This window comes from Oreochromis niloticus, linkage group LG7 (genome assembly GCF_001858045.2).
Source record: "Oreochromis niloticus isolate F11D_XX linkage group LG7, O_niloticus_UMD_NMBU, whole genome shotgun sequence".
Classification (NCBI taxonomy): domain Eukaryota; kingdom Metazoa; phylum Chordata; class Actinopteri; order Cichliformes; family Cichlidae; genus Oreochromis; species Oreochromis niloticus.
In genome coordinates, this window is record NC_031972.2 from 18,659,554 (window position 1) to 18,684,201 (window position 24,648).

At 40.1% G+C, this 24,648-nt stretch overlaps 1 protein-coding gene across 2 annotated transcripts in view; it reads left to right on the forward strand.

Annotated features, from left to right (window-relative positions):
- Window positions 1–23,478, forward strand: part of LOC100694894 (maltase-glucoamylase, intestinal) — a 69,701-nt gene extending 46,223 nt beyond the window's left edge. For both annotated transcript variants that reach the window (XM_019361017.2, XM_005459498.4), the window contains exons 21-48: window positions 10,939–11,063; window positions 11,236–11,324; window positions 11,561–11,610; window positions 11,858–12,040; window positions 12,525–12,659; window positions 13,364–13,570; window positions 13,668–13,822; window positions 14,288–14,456; window positions 15,000–15,096; window positions 15,409–15,521; window positions 16,106–16,231; window positions 16,789–16,917; window positions 17,077–17,193; window positions 17,315–17,377; window positions 17,456–17,572; window positions 17,665–17,755; window positions 17,859–17,997; window positions 18,696–18,829; window positions 19,025–19,059; window positions 19,270–19,386; window positions 19,701–19,849; window positions 20,333–20,417; window positions 20,558–20,614; window positions 20,759–20,883; window positions 21,196–21,284; window positions 21,892–21,941; window positions 22,711–22,878; window positions 23,024–23,478. In XM_019361017.2, coding sequence (XP_019216562.1) covers window positions 10,939–11,063; window positions 11,236–11,324; window positions 11,561–11,610; window positions 11,858–12,040; window positions 12,525–12,659; window positions 13,364–13,570; window positions 13,668–13,822; window positions 14,288–14,456; window positions 15,000–15,096; window positions 15,409–15,521; window positions 16,106–16,231; window positions 16,789–16,917; window positions 17,077–17,193; window positions 17,315–17,377; window positions 17,456–17,572; window positions 17,665–17,755; window positions 17,859–17,997; window positions 18,696–18,829; window positions 19,025–19,059; window positions 19,270–19,386; window positions 19,701–19,849; window positions 20,333–20,417; window positions 20,558–20,614; window positions 20,759–20,883; window positions 21,196–21,284; window positions 21,892–21,941; window positions 22,711–22,878; window positions 23,024–23,101 — 3,192 coding nt within the window. In that variant the 3' untranslated portion in view covers window positions 23,102–23,478. The remainder of the gene's footprint in view (window positions 1–10,938; window positions 11,064–11,235; window positions 11,325–11,560; window positions 11,611–11,857; window positions 12,041–12,524; window positions 12,660–13,363; window positions 13,571–13,667; window positions 13,823–14,287; window positions 14,457–14,999; window positions 15,097–15,408; window positions 15,522–16,105; window positions 16,232–16,788; window positions 16,918–17,076; window positions 17,194–17,314; window positions 17,378–17,455; window positions 17,573–17,664; window positions 17,756–17,858; window positions 17,998–18,695; window positions 18,830–19,024; window positions 19,060–19,269; window positions 19,387–19,700; window positions 19,850–20,332; window positions 20,418–20,557; window positions 20,615–20,758; window positions 20,884–21,195; window positions 21,285–21,891; window positions 21,942–22,710; window positions 22,879–23,023) is intronic.
- The last annotated feature ends 1,170 nt before the right edge of the window (window positions 23,479–24,648 follow it).

A 24,648-nucleotide genomic window follows, 5' to 3' on the forward strand; every position in this document is an offset into this window, starting at 1 on the left:
GAGCAGATATTTGAAGTTTACACACCTACATTCTCGCCTGAAAATATCTTAAAAGTTCATTTTGTGACCTAGAAACACGAATAAAGACGTTTAAAACGAAGAGGTGTCCGCCATTGTTGAACTCGGCAGAGGCGTGCTATGCATTATGGGATATTGAGTTTAAAAACAAGCATACAGATTTCGGCCGTACTACTCCCGGTATACCACTAGAGAGAGCCAACCCACCACAAATAAAGTCTGTTTCTATGGAAATTGGCCTAAATTTGCACTAAAATCTAAATATTTCAAAAACTATAAAAGTCATGAACACCAAAAGTGTATACCATACTAGTCCAGCTCCAGCCGCACAAAATGATCTAACATATGTAACCCTATTGTCAAAACTGTTAGGCAGAGAGGCGCGGGAAAATTTTCACTAAAATATTAATATTTAAAAACTATAATAGTTATAAACACCAAAAGTCATAGCACACCATTCCTGATCCAGCCGCACAAAATGAGGTAACATATATGAAGCTTGTCTCAAAACTGCGGGCGAGATTCGCTGCAAAATTTCAGGCGGAAACTGGAGAATAATAATAATAATAATAACTAGAAAGGGAAAATTTCAGAAGAAATTTTATGTGTGCCTATGCCGCTGGTAATCAGTGTAGTTTGCCATTCATACAGCTACAGAGAGCAAAACTCAGCAGAGCAGCCATTCTCCACCATGAATTATGATAAAAACAAACACCGCTCGCGCCTCACAGATGACAGCTTACAGTTTTGGGTAAAGATGAAGTGACTTTGTACAGCCCCGATTTGCAGACGCTGTGCACACAGGTTCATGAGCAGAAGTCCCATTGTACCACGGCAGACCCAACAATGTTTGCATGAACACGCTTTGAAGCATTATGTTATGGACCACTTTTCACACATGGTTGGTGTACCCACACAGGCAGCTGTAGCTTTTCAACTCATAGCCCAACACACACCCAAAAAACAGCCAAGAGAGCACAGACTTTACACCCGTGGGTCCACCTCCCCTGCAGCGGCACTGCAGACCACGCCCCGACACACACATCAAACACATAAAATAATATATATGCACTTTTGCATTCACTTTTTGTTTTTGTTATTTTACACAGTGTTCTGAATGATGAACAATGGTCTACAGCCAACCTTGTGTATTATTATACAAACTTTGGTTGTAAGATTCGGATAAGCATTTAATAAAAGCTAAATATTTTATATGAGAGTAAGAAAGAAAAGTATATCTTTATGTCCACCTTTCTCTGTTAATGCCCTACCTGGCCCCCTGGCAAAAGCTTTGCTAGATCCGCCCCTGCACAGTTACCAGCTGTCAGCTACACAAAAAAAGGAGCTTGGTGTTTACAGGGAGTGCAGAATTATTAGGCAAATCAGTATTTTGTCCACATCATCCTCTTCATGCATGTTGTCTTACTCCAAGCTGTATAGGCTCGAAAGCCTACTACCAATTAAGCATATTAGGTGATGTGCATCTCTGTAATGAGAAGGGGTGTGGTCTAATGACATCAACACCCTATATCAGGTGTGCATAATTATTAGGCAACTTCCTTTCCTTTGGCAAAATGGGTCAAAAGAAGGACTTGACAGGCTCAGAAAAGTCAAAAATAGTGAGATATCTTGCAGAGGGATGCAGCAGTCTTAAAATTGCAAAGCTTCTGAAGCGTGATCATCGAACAATCAAGCGTTTCATTCAAAATAGTCAACAGGGTCGCAAGAAGCGTGTGGAAAAACCAAGGCGCAAAATAACTGCCCATGAACTGAGAAAAGTCAAGCGTGCAGCTGCCAAGATGCCACTTGCCACCAGTTTGGCCATATTTCAGAGCTGCAACATCACTGGAGTGCCCAAAAGCACAAGGTGTGCAATACTCAGAGACATGGCCAAGGTAAGAAAGGCTGAAAGACGACCACCACTGAACAAGACACACAAGCTGAAACGTCAAGACTGGGCCAAGAAATATCTCAAGACTGATTTTTCTAAGGTTTTATGGACTGATGAAATGAGAGTGAGTCTTGATGGGCCAGATGGATGGGCCCGTGGCTGGATTGGTAAAGGGCAGAGAGCTCCAGTCCCACTCAGATGCCAGCAAGGTGGAGGTGGAGTACTGGTTTGGGCTGGTATCATCAAAGATGAGCTTGTGGGGCCTTTTCGGGTTGAGGATGGAGTCAAGCTCAACTCACAGTGCTACTGCCAGTTTCTGGAAGACACCTTCTTCAAGCAGTGGTACAGGAAGAAGTCTGCATCCTTCAAGAAAAACATGATTTTCATGCAGGACAATGCTCCATCACACGCGTCCAAGTACTCCACAGCGTGGCTGGCAAGAAAGGGTATAAAAGAAGAAAAACTAATGACATGGCCTCCTTGTTCACCTGATCTGAACCCATTGAGAACCTGTGGTCCATCATCAAATGTGAGATTTACAAGGAGGGAAAACAATACACCTCTCTGAACAGTGTCTGGGAGGCTGTGGTTGCTGCTGCATGCAATGTTGATGGTGAACAGATCAAAACACTGACAGAATCCATGGATGGCAGGCTTTTGAGTGTCCTTGCAAAGAAAGGTGGCTATATTGGTCGCTGATTTGCTTTGGTTTTGTTTTTGAATGTCAGAAATGTATATTTGTGAATGTGGAGATGTTATATTGGTTTCACTGGTAAAAATGAATAATTGAAATGGGTATATATTTGTTTTTTGTTAAGTTGCCTAATAATTATGCACAGTAATAGTCACCTGCACACACAGATATCCCCCTAAAATAGCTAAAACTAAAAACTACTTCCAAAAACTTTCAGCTTTGATATTAATGAGTTTTTTGGGTTCATTTAGAACATGGTTGTTGTTCAATAATAAAATTATTCCTCAAAAATACAACTTGCCTAATAATTCTGCACTCCCTGTATTTGTCTCTCAAAATAGTTCATAACTTCCCTTCAACTTATTCATGTCACCTAAAGAGTAAACCTGTTTCTCCATCACCAGTTCAGCTCTGATGATTCAGTAAGGACATCTGCCGTTTTTACAGCTGTAGCTCCAGCAAACATCAGCTGATACCAGAAATTAAAAGCAAATGAATTCTAACAACAGCTGATCAAGCTTAAACGTGCTGCTGTTGTTTTGCGCGATAAACAAACAAGAGAGAAACGCCGATCATTGATCAGTTTCATGACTGAAGTTTCGACAGGGGAGGCTGTCATAAAGTTCAACATGCGCACACAGCTGTATAGAAACTCCGTCGTGCTAGCTAGAACGCAGTACGAGTTATTGTACGTGATTGAAAAAGTCAGCACAACGAAAATAAACTACACCTAAACTCGGTTTATATCTGACCGAAATAGAGTGCAGTTCAAAACTTCTTACCTGAAATTCAGTTCACCTCACGCTCCTGCCTTCGCTTTCCCTGATCCATGATTGACCACCGCGTTAGCAATCGCCTGCCCGGCCTCGTATGTCTCGTTGGCGGCAGGTCCTTTCTGTCACACACCGGTGGATAGCTGCCCTCTGTTGTAGCTCCACCACCAAACAACTCAGTTATTTTTTCCACATCGACCAGCATCATCGGCCCATATAAACGAAAAATAAGTCCAGCTAAGACACAGACCCTTGCCGAGCGATCGGGCGATTAAACACATTTTAGCCACCTCACTATCAGCCAAGCCTGGGTGGTTTTTCACGAAGGGTCGCTAGCCGCGCTAGCTAGCTAAGCTAGCGGCGCTAGCTAGCTAGCCAGCCGGCTATCAGCAACACGTAAGAGAACTGTTGCTAAATAAACTACACCTAAACTCGGTTTATATCTGACCCAAATAGAGTGCAGGTCATAACTTCTTACCTGAAATTCAGTTCACCTCACGCTCCTGCCTTCGCTTTCCCTGATCCACGATTGACCTCCGCGTTAGCAAACACCGGACGATCGGCGGTAGCCTCACCGCCTTGTATGTCTCGTTCGCGGCATGTCCTTTCTGTCACACACCGGTGGATAGCTGCCCTCTGTTGTAGCTCCACCACCAAACAACTCAGTTATTTTTTCCACATCGACCAGCATCATCGGCCCATATAAACGAAAAATAAGTCCAGCTAAGACACAGACCCTTGCCGAGCGATCAGGCGATTAAACAAATTTTAGCCACCTCACTATCAGCCAAGCCTGGGTGGTTTTTCACGAAGGGGCGCTAGCTAGCTAAGCTAGCGGCGCTAGCTAGCTAGCCGGCTATCAGCAACACTTAAGAGAATTGTCGCTAATATGGGATGTCTTGATAAAACGAGCAGATATTTGAAGTTTACACACCTACATTCTCGCCTGAAAATATCTTAAAAGTGTATTTTGTGACCTAGAAACACGAATAAAAGACATATAAAACGAAGTGGTGTCCGCCATTGTTTAACTCGGCAGAGGGTGCTATGAATTATGGGATATGGAGTTTTGTAACAAGCATACAGATTTTCAGCCGTACTACTCCCGGTATACCACTAGAGAGAGCCAACCCACCACAAATAAAGTCTGTTTCTATGGAAATTGGCCTAAATTTGCACTAAAATCTAAATATTTCAAAAACTATAAAAGTCATAAACACCAAAAGTGTATACCATACTAGTCCAGCTCCAGCCGCACAAAATGATCTAACATATGTAACCCTATTTTCAAAACTGTTTGGCAGAGAAGCGCGGGAAATTTTCACTAAAATATTAATATTTAAAAAACTATAATAGTTATAAACACCAAAAGTCATAGCACACCATTCCTGATCCAGCCGCACAAAATGAGGTAACATATATGAAGCTTGTCTCAAAACTGCGGGGCGAGTTTCGCTGCAAAATTTCAGGCGGAAACTGAAGAATAATAATAATAATAACTAGAAAGCGAAAATTTCAGAAGAAATTTTATGTGTGCCTATGCCGCTGCTAATCACTGTAGTTGCCATTCATACGGCTACAGACAGCAAAACTCAGAAGAGCAGCCATTCTCCACCATGAACTATGGTAAAACAAACACCGCTCACGCTTCACAGATGACAGCTTACAGTTTTGTGTAAAGATGAAGTTACTTCGTACAGCGCCGATTGGCAGACGCTGTGCACACAGGTTCATGAGCAGAAGTCCCATTGTACCACGGCAGACCCGACAATGTTTGCATGAACACGCTTTGAAGCATTACAATATAGACCACTTTTCACACATGCATTCACTTTTTGTTTTTTGTTATTTCTACACAGTGTTCTGAATTATGAACAATGGTCTACAGCCAATCTTGTGTATTATTATACAAACTTTGGTTGTGAGATTCAGATAACTATTTAATAAAAGCTAAATATTTTATATGAGAGTAAGAAAGAAAAGTATATCTTTATGTCCACCTTTCTCTGTTAATGCCCTACCTGGCCCCCTGGCAAAAGCTTTGCTAGATCCGCCCCTGCACAGTTACCAGCTGTCAGCTACACAAAAAAAGGAGCTTGGTGTTTACAGGGAGTGCAGAATTATTAGGCAAATGAGTATTTTGTCCACATCATCCTCTTCATGCATGTTGTCTTACTCCAAGCTGTATAGGCTCGAAAGCCTACTACCAATTAAGCATATTAGGTGATGTGCATCTCTGTAACGAGAAGGGGTATGGTCTAATGACATCAACACCCTATATCAGGTGTGCATAATTATTAGGCAACTTCCTTTCCTTTGGCAAAATGGGTCAAAAGAAGGACTTGACAGGCTCAGAAAAGTCAAAAATAGTGAGATATCTTGCAGAGGGATGCAGCAGTCTTAAAATTGCAAAGCTTCTGAAGCGTGATCATCGAACAATCAAGCATTTCATTCAAAATAGTCAACAGGGTCGCAAGAAGCGTGTGGAAAAACCAAGGCGCAAAATAACTGCCCATGAACTGAGAAAAGTCAAGCGTGCAGCTGCCAAGATGCCACTTGCCACCAGTTTGGCCATATTTCAGAGCTGCAACATCACTGGAGTGCCCAAAAGCACAAGGTGTGCAATACTCAGAGACATGGCCAAGGTAAGAAAAGCTGAAAGACGACCACCACTGAACAAGACACACAAGCTGAAACGTCAAGACTGGGCCAAGAAATATCTCAAGACTGATTTTTCTAAGGTTTTATGGACTGATGAAATGAGAGTGAGTCTTGATGGGCCAGATGGATGGGCCCGTGGCTGGATTGGTAAAGGGCAGAGAGCTCCAGTCCCACTCAGACGCCAGCAAGGTGGAGGTGGAGTACTGGTTTGGGCTGGTATCATCAAAGATGAGCTTGTGGGGCCTTTTCGGGTTGAGGATGGCGTCAAGCTCAACTCCCAGTCCTACTGCAAGTTTCTGGAAGACACCTTCTTCAAGCAGTGGTACAGGAAAAAGTCTGCATCCTTCAAGAAAAACATGATTTTCATGCAGGACAATGCTCCATCACACGCGTCCAAGTACTCCACAGCGTGGCTGGCAAGAAAGGGTTTAAAAGAAGAAAAACTAATGACATGGCCTCCTTGTTCACCTGATCTGAACCCCATTGAGAACCTGTGGTCCATCATCAAATGTGAGATTTACAAGGAGGGAAAACAGTACACCTCTCTGAACAGTGTCTGGGAGGCTGTGGTTGCTGCTGCACGCAATGTTGATGGTGAACAGATCAAAACACTGACAGAATCCATGGATGGCAGGCTTTTGAGTGTCCTTGCAAAGAAAGGTGGCTATATTGGTCGCTGATTTGTTTTTGTTTTGTTTTTGAATGTCAGAAATGTATATTTGTGAATGTGGAGATGTTATATTGGTTTCACTGGTAAAAATAAATAATTGAAATGGGTATATATTTGTTTTTTGTTAAGTTGCCTAATAATTATGCACAGTAATAGTCACCTGCACACACAGATATCCCCCTAAAATAGCTAAAACTAAACACAAACTAAAAACTACTTCCGAAAACATTCAGCTTTGATATTAATGTGTTTTTTGGGTTCATTGAGAACATGGTTGTTGTTCAATAATAAAATTATTCCTCAAAAATACAACTTGCCTAATAATTCTGCACTCCCTGTATGAGAGTAAGAAAGAAAAGTATATCTTTGTGTCCACCTTTCTCTGTTAATGCCCTACCTGGCCCCCTGGCAAAAGCTTTGCTAGATCCGCCCCTGCACAGTTACCAGCTGTCAGCTAAATAAAAAAAGGAGCTTGGTGTTTATTTCTCTCAGAAACAGTTCATAACTTCCCTTCAACTCATTCATGTCACCTAAAAAAAAGGTAAACCTGTTTCTCCATCACCTGTTCAGCTCTGATGATTCAGTAAGGTCATCTCCTGGTTTCGACCAGCCGCTTCTACAGCTGTGGCTCCAGCAAACATCAGCTGATACTAGAAATTAAAATCAAATGAATTCTAACAACAGCTGATCAAGCTTAAACGTGCTGCTGTTGTTTAGCGCGATAAACAAACAAGAGAGAAAAGCCGATCATTGATCAGTTTCATGACTGAAGTTTGAACAGGCGAGAGAATGACAGGGGAGGCTGTCATAAACTCCATCGTGCTAGCTACCACGCAGTACGAGTTATTATAACTGATTGTAAAAAGTCAGCACAACAAAAATAAACTACACCTAAACTCGGTTTATATCTGACCCAAATAGAGTGCAGGTCATAACTTCTTACCTGAAATTCAGTTCACCTCACGCTCCGACCGGCAGCCGCCTGCTTCTCCTGCCTTCGGTTTCCCTGATCCACGATCTACCACCGGTCGATCGGCGGTCGCCTCGCCGCCTCGTTCCCCGCATGTTCTTTCTGACACACACCGGTGGATAGCTGCCCTCGGTTGTAGCTCCGCGTCAGCGACTACCAAACAACTCAGTTATTTTTTCCACATCGACCAGCATCTGGACAATCCACCGCCTTTCACTGTTTGTACCGTTACTAAAAAAAAACCCTCATCGGCTCATAAAAACGAAAAATAAGTCCAGCTATGACCCTGAGTCAAAAAGACAGCCAGCTCGGGTTAGCTAGCTACCTGTCTAGCTCTTTGCAGGCACCGAAAACATCAGAGCTAATATGGGATGTCTTGGTAACACGAGCAGATATTTGAAGTTTACATCTGGCCAATCCACCACCTTTCACTGTTTATACCGTTACTAAAATGAATAAATAAATAAATCATCGGTCCATATAAAGGAAAAATAAGTCCAGCTAAAACACATACTGTCGGCGAGCGACCGGGTGCTGACACGAGTTTCACCCGCCTCAATATAAGCCAAGCCTGGGTGCTTTTTCACGAAGGGTCGCTAGCGGTGCTAGCTAACTATGCTAGCGGCACTAGCTAGCTAGCCGGCTATCAGCAACACATAAGAGAACTGCTGCTAAATAAACTACACCTAAACTCGGTTTATATCTGACCCAAATAGAGTGCAGGTCATAACTTCTTACCTGAAATTCAGTTCACCTCACGCTCCTGCCTTCGCTTTCCCTGATCCACGATTGACCTCCGCGTTAGCAAACACCGGTCGATCGGCGGTCGCGGCATGTCCTTTCTGTCATACACCGGTGGATAGCTGCCCACTGTTGTAGCTCCGCGTTATAGCACCACCAAACAACTCAGTTATTTTTTCCACATCCAGCTGTAACTCCGATTCTGTGCGAGCATTTGCGAGAGACCGGGGAGGTGAAACGACAGATAGAGTCCCCTCGCTATCCATTTGCAGCCAAGTGCGGCAGCTAGCTAGGTAGCCGGCTAGCTGTCAGGCAGGACCGACGTTGTCAGAGCACTGTCGCTAAATATGGGATGTCTTGATAAAACAAGCAGATATTTGAAGTTTACACACCTACATTCTCGCCTGAAAATATCTTAAAAGTTTATTTTGTGACCTAGAAACACGAATAAAAGACATATAAAACGAAGTGGTGGCCGCCATTGTTCACTCTGTAGAGGCGTGCTATGAATTGTGGGATATGGAGTTTTCAACACAAGGAATAAATCTTGTCGGCTGTACTACTCCCGGTATACCACTAGAGAGAGCCAAGACACCACAAATGAAGTCTGTTTATTTGGCGCCAAAAGATGAATTGGCCTAAATTTGTACTAAAATATTAATATTTAAAAAACTATAAAAGTCATAAACACCAAAAGTCACAACATAATAGTCCAGCTCCAGCCGCACAAAATGATCTAACATATGTAATCCTAATGTCAAAACTGTTTGGCAGAGGAGCGCGGGAAAATTTTCACTAAAATATTAATATTTAAAAAACTATAAAATTCATAAACACCAAAAGTCATAGCACACCATTCCAGATCCGGCCGCACAAAATGAGGTAACATATATGAAGCTTGTCTCAAAACTGCGGGGCGTGATACGTGCCGAAATTTAGGCGGAAGATGGAGAATAATAATAATAATAATAAGAATAATAAATCCGACGAATAGTAATATGTGTGCCTCTTGGCATAGGCACACATAATAATAAATCCGACGAATAGTAATATGTGTGCCTCTTTCATAGGCACACATAATAATAAATCCGACGAATAGTAATATGTGTGCCTCTTTCCATAGGCACACATAAAAAGAAAAAGATCAGATAGATGGGGAGGGGGGTATCATGTTACACTGTGACAAAAACATGTTTCACATGAAAGTTCTTTGTTTGAGATTGTGAGACTAAGGCGATAAGACAGAGTGGGAGTGAGAACAAAGAGCAAGAGAGAGGACAAAGAGAAGAAGGAGACAGAAAGATAAAAGAGGTGTTAAGTTCCTTCTGGGCCTTATTTAGGCGTCACGGCGGCGATGGAAAGTATCCACTGATCAGATGAACGATTACTCTGGCTGTCATGCTGCTGGACCCTTGTCCTCGGTGGTCCCCTGTGATTATCTGGGTAGGAAGATAGAATCTTGGAGGAGTAATGATGTAGTGAAAGGGACCATGAAAAACAAGCTACAGAGCAAAGAAATACTGCAAAAACAATTCAATAGGGAGGCGAATGAAAAGAAAGGGTAAAAGTTGGACAGCACGTTACACAGAGAGAAAACCAGAAACAAAAGAGAGATGAGAAAAAGACAAGATAAATGAAAATTACAGCATGGAGAAAAGAGGAAGATGCCAGGATCAGCCAGCTAGACTAAGGAGAGGAAGACAAGGCTAGAGAAGACAATGAGGGCGAGATAGGATTTGAAATTGCTTGTAGAAGCTTCACCAACTCCAGCCCACACACACACACCCGTACTGTACTGGATAAAATGATGCACACACACACACACACACACACGAAAACACAAGAATACAGAAAACAAGAGAATCTAGAACTAGAAAAACTAGAGCATCACAAGAGAGAAAAACCGGACATGTAGAAGGAAAATGAAGATTTTACTTTAAACTGCTGTGAGCATGTAGTTGTCAGGTGATTAGATATTAACTGTGCTCTATGTGGACCAATAAAGAAATGAATGGAAGGACACATAAAACAAAGCAAAACAAAGAGAGCAATGTGAAGTTAATCATCATAATAATTTGAAAACCATTTTAACACCCAAATATCATGAAGCCTGTCATCTAAGGTGAGACATGGGCTTAAAAGGTGACTGATATATAATGAGGTCCAGTGTTATTCAACATAATGTAAGGAAGTCATATATTAGTGCTTAGGTCACTTGTACAAAACGGACCAAAACAGCTACTCTACAAATCGTAAGTCTTTTACTGATTAAAGTGTGCTACAAAAGAGATACTTAATTATTATGTCTTTTTTTGGTTGATACGCCCCTTCTAGTTTGAAACTGCAGTTTGAATAACAATGACTAACAGATTTAAGGGATCAGGGCACCCTGATTAAATCGACAGTGAACTAAAACACAATTAAAAATTCATATCTAAAAATGAAAAGTGCATTCCATGGATTAGCACACAAGAGGGAAGTTAGGGATTTAATATTTTATTCTTCTGTCCTTCTGATCAGATGCAAAAGCTAACAGTCCGCAAAACGCACATGGAAATGTATCTACCAGCTGACAAGCTTGGATTACACATCAGAGGTGGAGCTATCCTCCCCACACAGGAACCTGAAGTCACCACCACATACAGGTACACACACACACACACACACACGCACACACACACACACACACACACACACACAAATGTGCGCATAATTTTATACGTCACCAGTCTTAAATTTTATTGGATTATATTCATTGGATTACTTCATTTATTCATATGTTTGTAATTTTACATTTGTTTATGTATATTTAACTAGCCGGCGTAACCCAATGGGTTTGCTCATTGCTCCTGATGACAACGGCAATGCAGATGGGGAACTATTTTGGGATGATGGAGATTCCAGAGGTATTATCTCTTTTCTCATCTTTTGCCTTTTTGTTTGCAAATGTGTTTTATCTGGGGGACTACAAGTTTGTTTGTTTGTTTTTTAGCAAAAAAGTTAATTAATTGATGTGACTCTGAATTCACTTTCAGTTGGCTCACTCGCATTAACAAGTAGAAGTGAGCCACTTTGCTGTGTACCTGTGAATCACTTGTGTTCATCTACTTAGACAAAGATCTGCACATCCTTCTCTTTACAGATACAATTGAGAATGGCAACTACATCCACTACAAGTTCTCTCTTAACCAGGTCAGTTCACCTCACAAAACCATACAGCACTTTTTCAAATCCAGCCGACATGTTCCTTTCAATCTGCACTAAAGTTCAAAGTTCAAAACCACATGAGAATTTTAGCTTTTCCGGTCCATAACGTGCATTTCTTGTATGTTAACATTACTCGAGGGCAACAGTGAAAATAAATGCATGCTCTGTCTCTTAAATCTGGGATAATGTTTAGAAGGTCAGATTGTGTGATTATGTATCTGCTGCCTTGCAGGGAGTTCTGACTATGCAGGTGACCCATGCCGGTTACAATGATCCGAACGATCTGAAGTTTGACAACATCACTATCCTTGGAATATCCGTTCCTCCTGTGTCCATCTCTGTGACTCATGTTGGCACCACAAACTCTACTACCACATTAGAACCCAGCAACATCCACCACGATGGAGACAAGAAGGTAAACACATGAATGTGCATAGACATGATTACGTACAAAATAAATGTAAAATAAAAACAACATTGCTGGGGTTTTTTCATATCGCGGGAAATTATGTTCGCATAATAATTAATAAAGTTAATGTACAAAACACATGGTGTAATAGTGCTAGCAATGCTAACAACATATTAATGTTACTCACATGTCAGCAGAATGTATATTTTAAAATACCACACATATATTTTTATCTCCAGTTGAGCATCAGATGGTCAATGGGGAGGCAAAAGTGAAAGAAGATGTACAATATTATTGTAAGAATAATAATTAATTATTGTAGGAATAACTAATTTAGGAACATTACAAATGATTTTGAAATGAGAGGACAGCCATCATCAAGCCCACATTCTATCTTGAGGAAGCAGAGCTCACTAGCACGGGGAAATTTGAATTCAGAGATGGCTCAGAAACGATCACTGCAAAAACATTTTCCTCCCTTAAACTTCAGGTGCTCTTCCTGCGTGACCTCAGACTGACCCTCGGGGAGACCTACGTGTTGGAGTGGAACGTGATACGCATCGACTGCCATCCAGAGGAAAATGCGGATCAGGCTAACTGCGAGGCCAGAGGCTGCGTCTGGGATGTAAGTAAAAAATGGTCATATGCTCACATACACTAATGTTTTTTTAAAACACAAGATAGATGCAAATGACAAAGAAGTATAAACCTTTTCAAAATAATTTATTAAGCAAGTAATTGAATCCTGTTTTTAATTCAAAATAAAAAAAAATAATTCTAAACTTTGATCTGAACTGTTTATGGTACATGACACCTGTTCTTACTGCCATAGTGTCAGAATCAGGTATCAGGTATGAACAGGTAGGTGGGAGAAGCACCAATCATGACTGGAGTGAGACGGGTGCATATTCAGTTCAATTCAGTTCAGTTCAATTCAATTCAGTTTTATTTATACAGTGCCAAATCACATCAACAGTCGCCTCAAGGCGCTTTATATTGTAAGATAGACCCTACAATATTACAAACCAAGACAAACCCCAAAGTCATATGACCCCCTATGGGCAAGCTATTTGGCGAGAGTGGGAAGGAAAAACTCCCTTTTAACAGGAAGAAACCTCCAGCAGAACCAGGCTCAGGGAGGGGTGGCCATCTGCTGCGACCGGTTGGGGTTATTACAAATGAGATAATGTTTCAGTTTAAACCTTTGATGTGTTGCTTTTGTGACTATTGCTTTCAATTTGTTAATTTTGTAGTGAGTCTCCCAGCGATTTTAGAAACAAAGTTGCATATATTTAAAATCTCTATGCTTTCTTTTATTTCCCTACGTAGCCAATTACCAGTGGACAAGGCCCATGGTGCATCTATCCTCAAGACTATGGTTACACTGTCACGTCACTAAGGGAAAGAAGCTCGGGCTTGACACTTGACATCACTCGGAACAGGAAGTACAGGAGCAGCGGTCGTCCACAGTCACGGGATATTGACACACTCCGTGTTGAGATTAATTATCACACCGGTGAAATGCTGCAGTTCAAGGTCTGATTTTGCTCATTTTTTTTTTTTGTTCAGCCAATGCTGCATCTGTATTGATTCTACCTATACACTAATGCAATAACAATTCCTCCGCATTCAGATCTTTGACCCAAACACAAAGCGCTATGAGGTACCAGTGGGATTGTCAGTTCCTGCCACTCCTGAGACTGATGAGAACAAGAGGCTTTACAAGGTCGCCATTGTGAACGAACCATTCGGCATCCAGGTCATTAGGAAAAGCACGGGAACCGTAATGTGAGTATCTTGGCTTGCATTTCCAAAAATGTTGGAAGTTGGCATGCTCTGAATTGATTGTTGATTTTATTTGTTTTCACAGAGATTTCCCCAAATTTTCTGAGTCTTTTGATATTATGTACTGAGGATGATCTTCAGTTTTTGCAATTTTACATTGAGGAACATTTTTCTGAAATTGTTCCAAAATTTGTAGAGACAGTTTTTTGCAGATAGGTGAACCTCTGCCCAACTTTACGTCTTAGAAACTCTTTTTATTCCCAATCATGCCACTCTGCAAGAGTACTTCGTTCCAAAATATTCTTCCTACTGCTTATTTTTTACTACTGACTTACAGAGAATTTAAACTTCTCTAGTTAAATAAAGCAAAGACAGGCAGAAAGGGTGAAATTATTTTGTAGATATGTCAAACATATGGTGATTAACCCCCTCCCTCTCTCTCCCTCACTCCTCTGTTGCATTTCTTAGCTGGGATTCGTCTGTGCCAGGCTTTACCTTCTCAGACATGTTCATCCAAGTGTCAACTAGGCTGCCATCTCAGTATGTTTATGGTTTTGGGGAAACAGAGCATCTCACTTACAAGCATGATCTCAACTATCACACCTGGGGCATGTTTGCCAAGGACCAACCTCCTGGCGTAAGTATCACACTAACACGCATACTGTAACATCGCACATGTGCATATGTATCTGCAAACAATGTAAAAAACTGAGTGCTGCTCTCTTGTTGACAATATTTAGTTGTTATTTCTACTCTTGATGTAGAGGTTAGAATATAACGTCCCTGAAGGTAAAGATTATTCAGGCATTAGTGTGTTTCATCAAAACCGGTTTCATGCTTGCCATATACAAGAGGACCCTGCACTGAATATCTTTAGCAGCACGAGCTGTAGAGGCTACAGAGATGACTTGTAAAGAACCTTCCAGAGGATTTAAAGCACATTCATGACACTTTGATGAGATTCCGTCGACATGAGAGTTCACCATCACACCATCATTTTATCTGGTCTGTCCTTGACATTATCAGGGGTACCATTGCTAAGCTTACAAAATAGCTCCACAGGGTTCAGACAACTGTTAAGGGCTTCCTGGAGTAGAATAAAACAGGGGAGGGGCGTGCTATAGTACATATTAAACATGGTCCACACTTGATGCTCACTTTTTGTGTGTCTCTGCTGCAGTACAAGATGAATTGCTATGGAGTCCATCCCTTCTACATGGGCCTTGAGAACACAGCTGATGCTCACGGTGTGCTGCTGCTAAACAGCAATGCAATGGGTAAGCGAAATACACACACATCATGTGGAACTGATGCATAAACTCTATTGTCGGTCCACTTTTACATCTACACATACTCACACATGTGCAGGTGTTGCTCTGATGGGGAGACATTTGCAAGACCAACATAACATAATAAGCTCCTCCACGCTTTTGTTTTCATCCCATGAAACATAAACAGATGAATATGCATTACACATGCCGTTATATCCATACATTTCTCACGAGGATAGTAACTCCTACTGTGAATTTAATGTAAATTTTAAAGTAATACAAGTGTCACACAAATGTCTTTTTTCCTTTGTTTTGTAGATGTGACCTTCCTGCCTGATCCAGCTTTAACCTACCGAACTCTGGGTGGCATCCTGGATTTCTACATGGTCCTGGGACCTACGCCTGAGATGGTGGTGCAGGAGTACACTGAGGTAATTCTTCTGGACTTCTGGTTTGTTTGCGTCTATGTAGATTGTGGAATATATCGCCATGGTAACTTGTGTTGTAGATTTAACCAGCTCCAGAGCAGGTGATGCTCCAAATAAAAATCAGGGAGAAATAGATTCCTGTTGGCTGCAAACAATTTTATATTGTTCTGTAATTACTAATATATGAAACAGGATACCTATTTGTATTTGCTGACCTTAAATCAAATTCACATGTAGCCTAAGCTTACATTTTTATATGTTTTATTAATTTGCTCTCAGATGGTAAACACGTTTTTTGAGAACAGTTCACAGTCAGCATTTTTGCCAGCTTTCCTTTTTGGGCTCCAAATAGGCTAAATGTTATTTACAGGGCCCTGAATCTGGGCAGCTGTTGATAAAATGCAACACCTTACTTCTTCGCTTCATTGTGCACTCTTGTTTAGCCAATCTAAACACACGTACACAGGCACAAACACACACACACACTTAAACAAACACTTTACGGACGCTGTCCCATTTTCCTGCATAACACGCGTTTCCTTTTGCTGACACATTTTGACTTCCTTGTTTGTTTTTCTTCTTAACAGTTGATTGGACGACCTGTTCTACCTGCCTATTGGTCTCTTGGGTTCCAACTCTGTCGCTATGGTTACGCCAATGACAAGGAAATAGCAGACTTGTACAAAGAGATGAGGGCAGCTGGTATACCCTATGTAAGTTCCTGGAGAAAGGATGCTTTGAGATCAGTTGAGAACATCACCAAACATGAATACTGTCTGCAGTTCTGTGGCACAAACTATTATTCTGTGACAGAGCAAGTGTGCACACATATAATATTTGTCTATTGTATATAAAATACATTGTGTGTTTTTTTTACATTTATAATATCTTGTGAAAAAGAGAGAAAGTCTGCACAAAGCTGAATAATTAAATTCTTTAAACATTCCTCTAGAGGAACCTCTGATGATATATTAGGACATATTTGTTAATTAAAACCCAGCATATGATGCCTCATTGGGAAAAATCACCAATTCATTTCTGTACCAAATGTGAAGACATTTATATTAACGAATGTTTTGTGATTTAAATAATATTTCTGCATTTATTTTAAAATGTGGTTTAGTAATAAGTTTATTTTAAAAAAACAACTTTAATTAAAACGTAATTGTATCCACTCACTCTATAAAGTGCATTTAGGTGAACATGCAGCAGGATGTTCAAAGTTAGTTAAACATCAGTTCATTTGAGCTTGAATTGCTGTCTCTTCCAGGATGTGCAGTATGCAGACATTGACTACATGGAGCGTCAGCTGGACTTTGTCCTGGACTCAGAGTTTAAAGGACTGCCTGCCCTCGTTGACAGCATGAGAGAAGAGGGCATGAGATTCATCTTCATCCTGGTAAGGACATACTGTGATCTGTCCACCCAATCATTAGCAACCACAGGGCAGAAAACATAAAAGATATTTGAATGTGATGTTAGTCATTTGTATCTGCAAAGAATAAATGTTACTGAAAAACTACCACTGGACACAAGACTTGTGCGTATTTATTTCCAGGATCCCGCCATCTCGGGCAATGAGACCCAGCCCTACCCAGCCTTTGAGAGAGGCAAAGCAGCAGATGTTTTCATCAAGTGGCCCAAACACATCAGTGATGGAATTGTGTGGGGCAAGGTAAGAAGGAATGAAAGGTTACATGAAGTTACACAACATATAGCTCAGTATGTAGTGTAATGGAAAAAAGAAAGGCTTTTGTAAACTGTGTTACTATGTCATTCGTGACTTTCTTCTACAGGTCTGGCCTGATTACCCCAACGTTATAGTAGATGAGAATCTGGACTGGGATACCCAAGTGCAGGTACATTAATTTCCATATTCACCTCGCCACCTTATATATCATTAATATGTGCCTAAACTTTAGACTTCTCACCTCCAGCTCTACAGGTCATACACCGCATTCCCAGACTTCTTCCGGCCACAAACAGCACAGTGGTGGCACCACGAAATCAAAGAGTTCTACGAGAAAACGATGAAGTTCGATGGCCTTTGGATCGTGAGTATCCAGAAGTAGAAAGTGTAACAAAGGCACCTTTATACCTGATGTTCTTTTCACTTTCATCACCTGGACTTTACCTTTCCATGCAGGACATGAATGAACCTGCCAGTTTTGTCCACGGGACAGTTAATGGGAACTGTCTTGGTGATCCAAAACTAGAGAACCCACCATATATGCCACGTAAGGCTGAATGTTGTCTTTGTTCATCCTAATTAAATTACAATAATAAGAATAATGAGGTTATAACTCATTATATTTATCTACATGTGCCTGCATTTTGTAGCCTTGGAGTCCAAACATCTTGGCTTAAACCATAAGACTCTGTGCATGAACAGTGAACAGATACTCAGTGATGGAACGAGAGTCAGACACTATGATGTCCATAACCTGTACGGATGGTCGCACACCAAGCCAACCTATGAGTAAGTGAATATGCGATTATATATGTGCCAGTTTATGTGTGTGTGTCTTTGAATATCTACATGTGCTTTTGTGCATTATTGTTTTGTTTCCTGCCGACATCAGTGTCTTTGGGTTGCTGTTATTGTTTTGCATTTAAGAAATGCAAGTATAACCCATAAAAGGTTAGGTACTCTTTTTTTATTATATTTTACATATTAGATATTAAGAATAGCATCCAGGGTATTTCATCTGAGAAATGCAAATCATGCCAGAAATTGTTTTTAAATATGCTGAAACAGACAAAATTGTCATCATAATCTAAATCCATAACTGGAATAAAGTCAAATTGCATACAGGTGAACAAAAATAATGCAAATGTAAGACTAAAAACTCATATCTTTCACCTTTTTTTTTTTTACCTAACAATGTGAAAATACATTTGTCCACGAAGTGAAACACTTTTCTCACTACAGAGAATAATTAACTGCAGAAAAGGATACGCAGACGCTCAGGCTGTTAGCTTAGTTGCTTTATGTTAACATCTAGCAATTTAAAAAAAAATGCACTTAATTGGATAATTCATTTCTATAATAAATGAATACCTGCTTTAAATGAAAGAAGACACTTTCATGTTATTCTAATTGCTAGGCTATGAATGCGCATCTGTGTGTTATTTGCATGTGTAAGGCAAATCTGCGTGTCCTTCTCCTTTGCACAGTGCCGTTCTAGACGTGACTGGTAAAAGAGGCATAGTGGTCACCAGGTCCACCTACCCCTCTAGTGGAAAATGGGCTGGACATTGGCTCGGAGACAACAATGCCAGCTGGGACCAGCTTTACAAATCCATTATTGGTACACATAAACATTTATTTTTAATTTTACTCTTCTGCATAAAACTTGTTGTTCATAATTGTTGATCTGAAAATATATATATTGTCTTTAACACATAGAGAAGAGGTTAACATGATCCCAAACCCCTAAAACAAAGCAAAAATAAAAACACTAATCCTCAGTTTACATAATTTCCTATGTTTCTTTGCTCTACAGGTATGATGGAATTCAGTCTGTTTGGAATCTCTTATGTAAGTATCATCATCTCTCCTGGCTTTGACCCTCTGAGTGATCTTGTACTTGCTAAATAGCTTACAGTAGCTTAAATTGCATCACATTAATAACTTGTTTGATTTGATCAAAGAGGACATCTGAAATTCAATGTGAAACAAGATGCGATGTGTGATGTGATTCAACGTGATGCTTAAAAAAAAGACGTTGAGTTTGACTCTCTCTTTCAGACCGGGGCAGACATTTGCGGGTTCTTTAATAAGGCTGACTATGAGATGTGTCTCCGTTGGATGCAGCTGGGTGCTTTCTATCCATACTCACGCAACCACAATGGCAAGGGCAACCCGGTGAGTGGATAAAATATGCATCCATAGAGATGTACTGGATTGTGAATTTTAAAATCAGCTTATTTGACTTTTTCAGTTCTATATTTTTGCACTCTGATCTGAAAATCTAAAGGTTTTAAAATGTATTTTTGCATTGGATTCAGTGCCAGCAATTGAATTATTCCATTATCTATGGATTTTTTTTACAACAATCTGGGAATTAGTTTTTCTAGTGTCATGGACAGTCTGATGTGAAAATGTGCTTTTACTTATGAACTTTGCTGACATTTTGAAACATTTAAATAATATTGTGTTTACATTTTTTTTTCTTTTAGAGACAAGATCCTGTTGCTTGGGATAAACCATTCGCCGATGCAAGCCGGGATGTCCTGAACATCCGTTACACCCTCCTGCCCTATCTGTACACTCTGATGTATGAGGCACATACAAAAGGAAACACAGTGATCAGACCACTTTTGCACGAGTAAGCTTAGATCACAACACCCACCCACCCACACACACACACACACACACACACACACACACACAAACACTACTAAAAAAACATCTTTGACTGGCTACAGATGTTCAGTTAAATGGGAGATAAAACTCACTTTATTTGGTTACCCATGAATTTTGTACTGAGTTTAAGTAATTTGCTCATGAGAATAACTAGAACTGGTAAGAAAGTAAGAATTGCACTTCTTTCACATCGGCATTTTGAAAGCTCTCTGAGCAAGGCACTGTGTGTGAGATGATTAGCTACACTTGGCAACTTCCAAATGTGAACGTGTGAAACTCTGAAAAACAAGATCAATTTAAGTGACTCTTAAAAAGTCACAGATGGTAGTTAAGGAGCTGGCTGGCGGAGTCTGCAGGTTTAATTCGCTTTCATCTGGAAGCCACTGAATCCTGAATGAGTGCTTGAATAGTGAGGTTTAATGGCTTCTGTGCTGCTGTATCGCAGGTTTGTGGACGACAAAACTACATGGGAAATCTACAAACAGTTCCTTTGGGGACCTGCCCTACTTATCAGCCCTGCACTTGACCCGGTATGGTGTAACACACACACACACACACACACACACACACACACACACACACACACACACACACACCTGTTTTTTCCTTTTTCTTTTAAATTTCTACATTAGTGTTGGGATTGATTGTTTTTGTTTGTGACTGATTTCAGGGAGTCACAAATGTGAATGGCTATCTTCCCAACGCACGCTGGTATGACTACCACACAGTAAGTATTTCTCTATAGCAATAACATTTAAAAGCAAATATTTGTTATCAAGGCATTTACAGAATGATTTTGATTAAAAGGTGCCTACCACACTCTACCTGTGCCTCTAGTACTTTAATAGCATTCAATTACTTCTTTCATCAGGCCAGAGATGTTGGAGTGCGTGGCCAAATGATTGACATGCCGACACCCTTGGACCATATTAACCTGCACATCAGAGGAGGATACATCTTACCCTGGCAGAAACCCGAGAACACTACATACTACAGGTGAGCACACATTATGCCCCATACAGTTAGCTACAGGTCTGCACCCTGTGTGTAGCGTGATGTGTGTGCTTGTTTGTGGGTTAGTGCCTGTGCAGAGACGCAGAGAGAGAAACACATATTGTTTGTGTGTTTGAATGTTTTTAAGTGTGAGTGGGAGTGAGAAGTGAGACACTCAGGTGATGATCATTTTACAGCAGTAAGGAGATCAGATGCATCACCTCAGCAGGCCCCTGTTTGCTCTCAGCAGCAGGTTTAAACAGACGTTCTCCTTTAGATTTCTGCTACACACATTTCCGCTGCTTTTTGTTTTAGCCGGAAGAATCCTCTAGGCCTGATCGTCCCTCTGAGTGACAGCGGCACCGCTGAAGGATCCTTATTCTGGGATGATGGCGAGGGAATTGGTAAGTGAAAGGTCCCTCTTAAACACCTACACCTACCAACACACCGAATAGCATGGGATTTGACATTTAATGTATGTATTTATAGAGTGATAATTCACATATGCATATACACACAAACACAAAGAACACAATGCTATTTTATTTTAACATTTTAGTAAATAAAATGTAAATACTTAGTAAATACTTCAACAAACATTCCTTTGGACTGCTATTAAAATTTAGAGTTACTTTTATAATCCCCGGTCCTGATAACAAATGGTGATTTTCTTGCTGTCTTATTTTCTTTTGCTCTCAATGCATTTCTTGTTTACCTGGTCATGGTGTCATTCATCCAACCAGTTCCATGTTCACTTATTCAATTAAACGAATTAATTATTCACCCTTGTGTATATTTACCCTGCGTAAGTTAAGCCAATTATGTACTTATTTTACTTAATTGTTATTGTTATGGCTCGTCGAGTCATTACTATGTTGCATAATTTCTATATTTTCTCCATTTAGTCAAATGAATGTCAACTCAAGTCTTCATTGGCACAAATTCTCACGTATCCGTAAGTTGTCTCTGTGTCAGTTATTTTGTTTTCACGGTCGTATTTTCTCTCCTCAGACACGGTGGAGACCAACAAATATCTTCTGATCTCATTTTCAGCACAGTCGGTGAGTTCATTATTGTGTCATTATTACTGTAAATGCACGCTTTAGCATTCAAAATGGCCAAAATAAGTGGATGTCAAAGGCTAACTGTTAGCAGTTGGTGGTTTGAAATCGTTTTTTCTTCAGATAAATTTCTAACTTTAGAAAATGTTTTGACACCGGTATTAAAAAATAGAAAAGAAAAGAGAAAAGAAACATTTTTTAGTGCTTTAATCATATAATATTAACACATTATTTTAATTACATCAAAGCAGATAACTGACCATTATTTAAACTTTAAAAAATGGTAACATTTAAATGATCAAGAGCAAAGGTATTTTGTGCTTACATTTTTGTGCCTTAAAATTAACATGCTTAGTCAGAAGAGAGTGAAGTGTTGTGTTTCTTTTTCCTCGACACCATTTAGTTAAATAAAACAATAAAAGCCACAATGCAGTCACTACCTGTTTTGTTGGAAAGTTTCTGCAAAAGTTCATGTTTAGCAGTCAGACAAGCTCAAAGCATTTCTTTCACAAACCTGAAAAACTTGGACATGATCTTGGAGTAGATTTAGTATCTGTTGATACACCAAAGGGCTTAAAGTGCCTTCCAGTTCAGATTATTGTCCAGCATGTCATACAGTTACCAAAATGCTGTAAAACTGATAGCTGGTGGAATTTATTATTATTGTTATTTTGTTTATCAGTGATACAAATCAAATATGTGATCATTTGCACTGGATATATTTGGTTTTCTTAACCCTCCTTCTTGTCTCCAACCCTCTCATTTATAGAACACCTTGTCCAGTCAGGTGACCCACAATGGTCTGGCTACTGGTGATCGGCTGAAGCTGGGTGTCGTGAAGGTTTGGGGTGCAGGCAGTACTAAGATCACAGAGGTTACCCTGACTGTAGCTGGAGTGGCACATAATCTCACCCCAGAGCACAACGTTGACTCCCAGGTCAGTACATTTGTGGGATACTCATTTTTGTTATCATACACATCTAAACATTGTAGGTTTCTCTATTAAAATGTAAATAATTAAAGAGCGTTATTATTATCATTATTAATATACAGCCCTCTGTTTTCTCTGCCTCTTCTTATAGGAGCTGATTATTGATACCACTTCAAAGGATGTTTATGTGGATCAGCCTTTCATCATAACATGGCAAACCAGTGTCTGAGTGCGCTATTTGTGTTGATCTGTAAAAAATTGAGATATCTATGACTAATGATGGAGTAATTTAAATTAAGAAGTGAATATAGTGCATTGTCTCTGAACATGAAATGTGAAACCTCAGTTTGTACCAACTACAAGAGTGAAACCCTCCTGTTTACCACTGTTCTGCGCTTCTAAGTAAACATCAAGCTATATTTCAGAACATTATCCCATTCACCAACTGCTGTTGTTAAAATGTGCGATACTGCAGAATCAGTGATAAGAATAGGGGTTTAGCTGCTTGGGTTAAATAAATCCAAGTGCATTAACTGTATGTATTTGCCATCATTTGCATTTCTGTTCTGATAAACAAGCCACAAATAAATCAAGCAACTAAAAGTCTGTTTGTTGTTCTTCTCCGGTGTGCCTCTATCTTCTTGTTGGTCATATGAGCCAATGAAATATTGTTTGCAATGTCAGTTGTTATGTAATTCATTAAGTTGTGGAGGAAAGAAATGCTAACCTAATTTACATGCGGGATCATTAATTTCACAATGATGTCCTGGCAAACAGTCACAAACATCTTAAATCTCTTTGTGATAGGTGGATATGCTTTGATTCATGTGAAAAGTGTGTTTGTGTGGGTGTGCTGGGATCTGTTTATAGTACAGCTGTGTTGCCACAATTAATTACCCATAAAATGATGCAGTTATTCATTATTCAGCCTGCAGTGAAGCTAATGATGTCAGTTTAGCCATGGGAACCTCAAATTGATTTCCAGTCTAATCACCACTCCATGGGAAACAATGTGTAGGGGGGTTGTGCTTTTCTCGAAAATGTTTGGATCAGTGACGAATCAGTCTACTTCCTGTTTTCAGGTTAGATGAAGAGTTTCACACTTTCACTGTTAAAAACATCCCAACCTTGGGTGCCTCTGGGATTAATTGAGCTGATAATTCGATGGGACATTCTTCCTGGATTCATACAGAAATCATTACTTTGAGATGACGACTGTGAAATAGCCAGGGCTTTCATACTGTCCTTTCTGTCCTTATAGGATTATGTAAATTTTAATAACTCAGACAAATCATGGTTGCATCTCCTCATCTTAATTCCTTACGGTCACAGTGGCGGTCCTAGCCTGTTTGGTGCCCTGCCCCCCCCCCCACACACACACACACACACACATACACACATACACATACATAAAACATATTAAGGATTATACATTAACATAAAACTGTTGTCGGAACCATACTGAATTTCACCAGAGAAACACACACACACACACACACATATATGAAGACAGGGAGAGTATGCATAGTATGCAAACGGCTACCAAACAGCCATCATAATTCGTCATACAATGAGAACAGGACAAATCAACAATTGACAATGACTAAGTAATATTAAAATCTGTAACATAATGTATTGTTTGGAGTTTAGTCTGTTACTGTTACCATTTCTTCTTGGAGTAAATGTAACCCACATAATTTCCTTAGGAATTAATAGAGTATTCTGATTCTGATTGTTTCAGGATACATGACCTGCCATTATCCAATGACACATCTG